Source organism: Gadus chalcogrammus, chromosome 9 (genome assembly GCF_026213295.1).
Source record: "Gadus chalcogrammus isolate NIFS_2021 chromosome 9, NIFS_Gcha_1.0, whole genome shotgun sequence".
NCBI classification, from domain to species: Eukaryota; Metazoa; Chordata; class Actinopteri; order Gadiformes; family Gadidae; genus Gadus; species Gadus chalcogrammus.
In genome coordinates, this window is record NC_079420.1 from 2,168,303 (window position 1) to 2,177,743 (window position 9,441).

General features: G+C 50.4%; 1 protein-coding gene across 2 annotated transcripts in view; it reads left to right on the top strand.

Annotated features, from left to right (window-relative positions):
- The window catches only part of osbpl5 (oxysterol binding protein-like 5), a 41,929-nt gene extending 32,988 nt beyond the window's left edge, over nt 1-8,941 (top strand). For both annotated transcript variants that reach the window (XM_056599053.1, XM_056599054.1), the window contains exons 11-23: nt 293-477; nt 732-813; nt 1,516-1,614; nt 1,823-1,919; nt 2,432-2,530; nt 2,689-2,786; nt 3,345-3,434; nt 4,352-4,488; nt 5,672-5,851; nt 6,307-6,439; nt 6,556-6,655; nt 6,971-7,079; nt 7,728-8,941. In XM_056599053.1, the coding sequence (XP_056455028.1) occupies nt 293-477; nt 732-813; nt 1,516-1,614; nt 1,823-1,919; nt 2,432-2,530; nt 2,689-2,786; nt 3,345-3,434; nt 4,352-4,488; nt 5,672-5,851; nt 6,307-6,439; nt 6,556-6,655; nt 6,971-7,079; nt 7,728-7,863 (1,545 nt within the window). In that variant the 3' untranslated portion in view covers nt 7,864-8,941. The remainder of the gene's footprint in view (nt 1-292; nt 478-731; nt 814-1,515; nt 1,615-1,822; nt 1,920-2,431; nt 2,531-2,688; nt 2,787-3,344; nt 3,435-4,351; nt 4,489-5,671; nt 5,852-6,306; nt 6,440-6,555; nt 6,656-6,970; nt 7,080-7,727) is intronic.
- Nucleotides 8,942-9,441: the final 500 nt, after the last annotated feature.

Here is a 9,441-nt window from a genome sequence, read left to right on the forward strand (position 1 = left end):
TTTACTCCCCTTCTGCTAAATCCTCTAGCCTAGTCCTAGATTCCCCCAGTGATTTTCTGTTAGCTCCTCTAGTCTAGCCGTCGGGCCCTTAACCCAAGTTGCCATACTGTTCCTTAACCTAGCAGACGCACATTGCCTTCCCTCTTACCTTCCCAGCCTTGGCTACACCCAGTGGCTCTCCCTCTACTCCACACATCACTACTTCTTCTTAGTCCTGTAGCGTAGCTGCCTCTGTTGTAGCCTCTTTAGCCTAGCTGATCCCCAGTATCCCCCCCCCCCCCCCCCCCCCCAGGCTGGCGAGGCCTCCCAGGTGGAGACGGTGTCTGAGGAGAACAAGGGGCTGATCTGGACGCTGCTGAAGCAGCTGCGGCCCGGCATGGACCTGTCCAAGGTGGTGCTGCCCACCTTCATCCTGGAGCCGCGCTCCTTCCTGGATAAGCTGTCGGACTACTACTTCCACGCCGACCTGCTGTCACAGTGCGTACCACACACACACACGCACACACACACACACACTGGCTCACCACACATCCCAGCCGGCATTTCTTATTCAAATCTAACTTCTTGTCCAAGCGTGACACTTTGTCTGTTCGCTGGGTCATTCTGATATGTAGAGGATTCAGGGGCTGCCGACTTCGAGAGGCTTGCCCAACTCATGTTCACATGTTTAGTCAACAAACACCCCCCAGATGTACTGAGCGTGCCTTCCCCCCCTCCCCGGTTCTCCTCAGGGCGGTGCTGGAGGAGAGTGCGTACGGCCGGATCAAGCAGGTGGTGCGCTGGTACCTTTCTGGCTTCTACAAGAAGCCCAAGGTGGGTGGTGATGTGGAGTCATTAACACGTCATGAGCGACACTGGTAATTGCTCGATGAGCTGAGGTACACCGAGGGAATGTGTTTTCACACCCATCATGGCTCACGTGTGTGACACGTATACACGATTGTCAGACTCTATGTCCCATATCTTTTTTTATTTTTTAGAAAGGGTGGCTAATGTAATAAATCAAATTGGAGCGCTTTACAATGGCTCTGAGGAGGTTCTTAGAACGGGGACGTTGCTGCCGTCAGTCAAGGCGTGATCCGTTCGACTGCAATGGAGCAGTCTGGAAAGATGCAGAGGTTGTGTTGACGGGATGGGGTGACGCAGCAGCATTCACATAAGAGCCAGAATATCAGGTTTCAAAACATGAGGACAGTTGAAAGGGAGAACGCAATTAGGTTGGTTAATCCTTCAAGGATGTTTCCGCAATGACGTTGATTCCGCATTCAAGCTCAGAGATATTTTTGGGGTTATTTTTAACATACAGTTCCAGTCCAATATTTCGTCACACTTAGTCATTCAAGGTTTTTCTTTACTTGAACATGATGAAATAAGGTACAATGAGATGGGGACATGTTGCAAATTTGCCATCTGAGCAAACTTTCAGCCAGCAAACATAGCCTTTAGAAACCGTCCCTACCTTTGGCGTCGTGTGAGAGTGCGGGTGGTCATGTTCTCCACGTGTGTGCTCCACAGGGTCTCAAGAAGCCGTACAACCCCATCCTGGGCGAGACGTTTCGCTGCTGCTGGCTCCACCCAGAGTCCGACAGCTGCACCTATTACGTCGCTGAACAGGTCAGTCCGTTTCCATGGTGATCATCAGACACCTCTGCGCAAGTCGACCTCCCAACGTTTTAAGTTAACAACCCGGTATTAATTTCAAAACTAAAAAGAAGTCCAACTTCTAAACCGGTAGACCAGTGGATAGAAAACGTCCCGGATGAAAGTCCTGATGAAAGATACCCAACCCCTTTCTCTCTCCCTTGCAATGTCTCTGGGACAGGTCTCCCACCATCCCCCCATCTCTGCCTTCTACATCAGCAATAAGAAGGACGGCTTCTGCATCAGCGGCAGCATCTTGGCCAAGTCCAAGTTTTATGGTAGGGAATGTCACTTTGAGGTGGATAATGGTGAAGAATACATATAAAGGAATACGGCCTTACCGTAACGTGTGTCATTTGAAGTAGATATGTCGATCTAAATGTGTCTTGATTATCTGTGAACATCACATCGTTTTCTTAATTAGTCATTGTCTTAGTCTCCCTATTGTCAATTTTGTCAAATATTTAAGAAATAAATATTATATTTAAAAGGGCGGTAAAAATGTGGAGGAGTGTTGTTGTGACTGGGTAACCGGTCAGCTGGCTGCCACAGTTGTGCTAGCGGCTGGCTATGAACATCAAAGACTAGAGCCCGAGCATGCTAATGTCCTACCACATTGCTTCATTTCCTAATACATCCATAATGCTGGACATATTGGCCCCATAATTCAATGGATTATGCGGTTAATATCTCCGGCTTTTAACACGTGGATGTATTATCCACCCATATGCTCAATGAGCAATGGAGAAGCACACTGAGATGTCTCTTCTTCCCTCGTTTCCACTTGCAGGTAACTCTCTGTCCGCCATCTTGGACGGTAAAGCCAGACTACATTTTCTCAGCAGGGATGAGGAGTATGTCATCACCATGCCTTATGCCCACTGCAAAGGTATTGTATACCAGTAGCTGTGGGCTACAGGCAAAGGGATATTGCATGTTGATATACCATGACGACATTTCCTTTCCAATGATCCACTTTGATTTGCGATGGAATTCAATTACGGAGGCAATCTCAACCGTTTGGTGTTTTTTCCTTCTGTGCGGTAGGAATCCTGTATGGCACCATGACACTAGAACTGGGAGGGAAGATCACAATTGAGTGTGAGAAAACCAAATGTGCCGCAGAGTTGGAGTTCAAGCTGAAGGTACAACTGCTGATTTGAAAATGGGGATGTATTCACTGGGATCATAGTGGGGACACACACACTGGGATCATAGTGGGGACACACAGACTGGGATCATAGTGGGGACACACAGACTGGGATAGTTGTGGGGACACACACACTGGGATCATAGTGGGGACACGCACACTGGGATCATAGTAGGACACACACACTGGGATGATAGTGGGGACACACACACTGGGATCATAGTGGGGACACCTGAACTGGGATCATAGTGGGGACACACGCACTGGGATCATAGTGGGGACACATGAACTGGGATCATAGTGGGGACACACGCACTGGGATCATAGTGGGGACACATGAACTGGGATCATAGTGACACCTGAACTGGGATGATAGTGGGGTCACATGAACTGGGTTCATAGTGGGGACTCACACTGGGATCATAGTGGGGACACAAACACTGGGATCATAGTGGGGACACACACACTGGGATCATAGTAGGAACGTTTGCATCAGCCATTCCAAACGAAACCAATGGACCATTGATGAATTATTGTCATTTTTTATCAACAGCCTTTCCTGGGTGGCGCCAGCTCGGTCAACCAGATCTGTGGGAAGATCCAGATCGCAGATGAGCTGGTCTCTACTGTGGAAGGCCACTGGGTAAGGGCAGCTCCCATTTTCTATATCTTTCACAGCCACAGTCATCTCTACCGGTCAGCCGCCTCTCCCTATAATTCATTCATCCTCATGAAAACACGGGTCATAATTACTGCTCACAAAACGGTAGTCAGTAGGACCACCTAGTAATTACAGATGTACGTTCAAACATCGGCTATGTTAAAGTACCCGATCAGGAATACTCTGTGATTTTGCCTTAATGAAAACCAGACCTTACTGTTTTAGTAAGTCCCTGCCCACTTTCCATGTTCTTAATGCCTTCAGTGTTCCGTCCCACTGGTGGTAAACACACCCTATAGGACCGGGCTACGGTTCCCTGGTGACCAAAAAGACCAGGGAACCGTAACAAGTAGGGCTGCTCGATTACGGGAAAAATAATAATCACGATTTTTTTGGTCAATATTAAAATCACTTATTATTATTTTTGAGTTTGAAAACATGTATTTATTCAGCATGTCTCTCCCAAAAAATACTTTGTAACTGAGAACTTTGAAATTTCGCCCTAAAAATTACACAAAATGGTCAAAAAGAAAAGGTTAAAATCTAAAATAATATACAGATATGTATCTACCTGTTCTGCCCTTTCTATAAAAGAGTAAAACATTGACGCGATCAAAATTCGATTAATCGCCCAGCCCAGCTAACAAGTACATTAGCATAAATATTATAACCAGTAGACGTCACCTCTAGATATAAATACGTTTTATCCTCAGTTCTTGAAACTTTGTTATTTCAGATCAAGAATCTTTTCATCTTTAATATATGTTTTAGGCTGTTGTTCTCCAATAGTTGGTACTTTAATAGTTCCAATGTTCTGAGGTTTGAACTAGTGGCGCCTGGGGTCCCCGTGTGTGAACCTTGACCTCGGCGTGGGGGTGTTGACGGTGTTGTGTTGTCAGGACGGCGAGGTGTATATCCAGGAGAAGCGCAGCGGAACGCAGGAGCTGCTCTGGAACCCGAGTCCGGAGGTCCGAAGCAGCAGGCTCAAGAGGAAGGTGGTCCATGCGGACCACCAGGGGGAGTTTGAGTCTGAGAGGTGAGGCCAACGATGACCCCAATGCCCCAAATCCACCGGCAGATACCGCTCAACTCGCCACGACTTAGCGTGCCGCCACTTTGTTCGGTTCCAGGCACGTCGTGTTTCCATCTGGAAAGTACCTCTTCAACGTGGGCGGGTCGTCACAGCAGCACGCGTGCGCGAAACTGCGTCACGTTCGCGACCACGCGACACATAAACAGGCAGGGTTTCGCACAGGAGCGTCTCCACCTCTGTCTTGTTTCATGGCGCGTTCTTGCACGCTGACGCTACTATTTAAAGATGTCTGGTGTCAGGTTCGGACGTGGCGCTCATCATTATTCGCCCAGTGGCGTCACTCTCTGACCAATCAGTGGCCAGCAGCCTGTTTGCGTCACACATAAGTATCAGTTCAGCTCTCTTGGAACCTCGACAGAGGTGAGACTAAAAAGGTGCATTTTGGCGCTCGAAATGTAAAAAGACAAGTTGAGCTGGTACTGTCGGTGGAAAAGGGGCAGGAACGTCAGCCTTCGTTGTTCATTGTAGTTCCACGGTTAATTGTTAGTTACAAACGTGTCACTTGAAGCACAAAATGCATAGAGATGCATTCACCACCTACACAGCTACATCGCTAGGTACCATATCATTTGTACAGAATGCTGCAGATTCCTTATCGCCGCGTGTGAGTCATTAGCCATGTCGACTTCGTTCCCTATCTCGGATATAGTGCACTATATAGGGTGCTCGCCATTTGTAGTGGTGTTTGAATTCTCAGTGGTTAATTTCATGCACTATATAGTGGACTTAAAATACCAAAAAATTACCGAAAACGAATACATTTAATGATGGAGTCTCCGGCTTTTGTTTAGAAAATGTCAACAATTTATTTGGGATTTAACATTGAAAATGTTACATTCAAAATTAATAAAAAAAAACATGACCAAGGAAATGTAACATTCAACATCAATACAACCTCCAGCCTTCCTCGTGAGTGCCCGGTTTGTTTACATGATGTGGGCGCGTCCGTCTGCGTCACACAGATACCCGGCGCATTTACTGACGCAAATGACGTTTAGAAATGTTCAGCGTAGTGTCCGAATTCTCGTTTGTGGAGTGCACTATATCATGAACACTATATAGGGAACAGTGAGTGAGTGAATAGGGAACGATTCCGAACACGTCTCTTGTGTGCGTCCCCCGCCAGGCTGTGGCAGCACGTGACCAGCGCCATCCAGGACCGGGACCAGAACCGGGCCACCCAGGAGAAGTTTGTCCTGGAGGAAGCGCAGCGGAAGGAGGCCCGGGAGCGGGGGGACAAGCCCTGGAGCTCCCCGCTGTTCCACACGGACCCCGTCAGCGGAGAGTGGTCCTACCGACACATAGAGTACGTCCCCTCCCACTCCCACGCACGCTTACCCACCCGGCCACCAGCGGGGCTGCTCCATTATGGAACAAATCGTCTGCACCGTTGTTTTGGTCTATATTGAAATCACGATTATTCAAACGATTATTTTGAGTTTGAAAACAAGATGTATTTTATTCAGCGTCTCTGTGCCCAAAAAACGTTTTGTAACTGAGAACTTTCGCCTTAAAAAGATGCACAGAATGATCAAAAAGAAAAGGTTCAAATCAAAAATAATCCACCTATGTGTATCCAGCTGTTCTGCACTATCTATAAAACATTTAATGAAGAAAAAAAAAAAAAAATATCGATTTTATTAGTATTCTGATCGTTTGACGGTAAAATCCAAATCCGATCACAGTTGGATGAAGGGCCCGGCCCTTCCCCCGAGCGCCCAGGACCTCGGTTAACCCCGACTCTGCTGTGACCCCCACTAGGACCCAGGCGTGGGACCCCGAGACCTGCCTGTCTCAGTTCGAGAAGGACGGCGTGATCCAGACCCACATGAAGGCCAGCCAGCGCCGGCACAACGGCCTCCTGTTCAGCCACGGCTGGGACGGAGCGCAGCAGGTGGGCCTCCCGCCGCCGCCGCCCCCCCTCCACCTGAGACGGACCTCCGGGCACCTTTACTGTACTTTAACTGACTGTGTGTGTGTGTGTGTGTGTGTGTGTGTGTGTGTGTGAAGGCGAAACACCGGAAGAGCAGCAGCCAGCCCTCCAGCTGCAGCCAGAACACTGAGAGTAGTGGCAGCACTCCAGAGCCAACACACTCCTCTGACAATGAAGGTAACAACCACACACACACACACACACTCCTCTGACAATGAAGGTAACCCACACACGCACACACTCCTCTGGCAATGAAGGTAACACACACACGCACTCCTCTGGCAATGAAGGTAACACACACACACACACACACTCACTCCTCTGACCATGAAGGTCACACACACACACACACACACACACACACACACACACACACACACACACACACGAAGGTACTACACACATTAAACGACGGTGTGTGCGTGCACCAAGGCTGTGCGCACGGTGCTCGGTGGAGGCGCTGGGCTAACGGTGCGTTCTGCTCTGCGCTAGACGCTGGGTATCCGAGCCAATGCGCTCGGTGTAGCAAGGAGATGAAGGAGCTGGCCGGGGTGGGGAGCTCCATCGCCTCCATACAGAAGGGCCAGCAGGACATCCAAAGGTACGCACACACACACACACACACACACACACGCACACACACACACATTGCACCCGGAACCCTTCTCTGGAGACCACTGAATAGAACAGAAGTCTTTATCGTCGCTGCACAGGATGCGATGAATTGGACGGCGGTCTTGGTGCTTTATAAAAACAGTTATATATAGAATATAATACAATACGCTGTCCAGCTGTACACAGACCACCCCCCTCTACCCTCCCACATCCTCACACACACATTCACACACATTCTCCAGTGCATGCTTTAAGGGGACCTATTATGCTTTTTCGACTTTTATGACCTATAAACGTTGTTATAATGATTGATAGTCATGTTTAACCATACTAAAGTGTAAAATAAAGACATACATGCATTTCGACGTATTCCCTGCGGACAGTCTGGGGTGGCTGTGCAGAGCGCTAAACACTCGGGACGTTTGCGATTCACTTGTTCACATTTCCGGGAAATCATCACCGGGGGGGGGGTAGTCTCTGGTCAGGGACGTGTGTGAGAGTGACAGGAAAGGGTCGATGTCCGTGTGGCGGGGGCGTGTCTGTACACTGTACACTGGTCACCGCCCGAGGGCTGCTGTTAGTGAAGCCCAGGGCGGCGGGGGGCGACGTTGTGTTGATGGTCTTGTCTCCGTAGGAACCTGGCGTCGCTGGGCCGCCAGCTGGCCCGCCAGCAGGGGGTGGAGGAGGGCGTGTCGCTGACGGGGCGCCACTGCCTGGTGCTCTGCGTGCTGCTGCTGTCCCAGCTCCTGCTCAACTACGTCCTGACCTGAACCCCCCCCCTAGATCCCCCCCGCCCGGCCCCCTCCCCCGACAGAAGCAGAAGGACTGACTCTACGTGTGTGTGTGTGTGTCACTGGGGGGGGAGGGAGGGGGAGCACTCATGGGCACCACAGCAATAATCCCAGACACAGACCCCGTCTCTCTGCCCCCCCGGGACCAGGGGTGGCGCCCCCTAGTGTAGCCGGCTGGGACAGCACGGGCGCCGCGTGCACTTTGGTCGGAGGAATCGCCACGGAGACGCAGAAGGACGTTGCTTCGAGGAGACGGGCAAAACAGAACGTCCCCCCATCCTTTGGACGGGTCTCTTCTAGAACACCCTGCAATACTGTCGGCCTGTGAGCGTCCGTTTGTCCGCGTGTCCGTGTTCATTCTTCGGAGGGCCCGTTCCCCGGGACTCCTCGTTCTCCTCGTTCCCATTCCAGTCCCCTGGGCCTTATTGCTGAAGCCAAAAAAAATAAAGAAGCGGAAGACGCGGACGTTCGACGCGAGGCATCGGGAGCGCCGCCCGAGAGGAGAGCAGCAACTTCCAAACGCGCGGCCCGGTCTGCTTTCTAACGGCGTGTGCTCAGAGACGCGCTGTCCTCTGTCTGTCCTCTGTCTGTCCTCTGTCCGTCCTCCACGTCTTTCTAACGAGGATGATTTTACCAAAACAGTATTTGTAATCAGAGGACAAACGTGTTCTTGTTTACAGCAGCGGGCGGGAAAAAAGAGCTCCGGCTTCGCCAAAGCAAAAGTCCCCGCCGTGTTTTCCGGCTCCGCCCCCCGTCGCCGTGCCAGGCGATGTTCCTCTAGGGGGCGCTGTTCCCGTGTCAGAAGCACGAGGCCAACGGGGGGCTTTTACTTTGGGAAGCGCGGACGTTTTCCGCCGCTGGTTTACAGGAAGCCCCCGTCCTTCCCCCCGGAGCGTCTAGAACCGGACGTTCTGCGGGGGGCGGCGCGGCGCGGCGAGCCGATCCGTGTGTCTTTGTAGTATCTGTGCCTGTAGCACCGTCAGAGGTAGGTTTATAGCATAGCACTGCTCTGTACCAGACCATGACACTAGTGGTATCAATCATTTCCATAGCAACGACGGGTGGCGGGAGGGAGGGAGGAGGGGGGGGGGGGGGGACAATGAAGTAAAGTACGAATGGGAGATCTTTATAAAGAATGAGGCAGGGTTGGGGCAGGGGGGGGGGGGGGGGGGTTGTTGTCGCAGTAGTCCTATTGCGAAGATTCTGAGTGTCTTTTGAGCACACTATTTCAGCGTGCTGTTTTAAGGTGTACACACTTAATTAAGGGGTTGGTTTTTTTATGTAAATGTATCAATTTGTAAATATATTATTTGTCTGGAGCACATTTGGACACGTGCGTGTCCAAAAAGAATTGAGAATGTATTTATTGGGTGACTAATCGTGATTCCTCGATCGGAACGCAGTCTGAAGGACAGGAAGGAGTGACAATCACTCTTGTAGGTGTGTGTGTGTGTGTGTGTGTGTGTGTGTGTGTGTGTGTGTGTGTGTGTGTGTGTGTGTGTGTGTGTGTGTGTGTGTGTGTGTGTGTGTGTGTGTGTGTGTGTGTGTGTGTGTGTG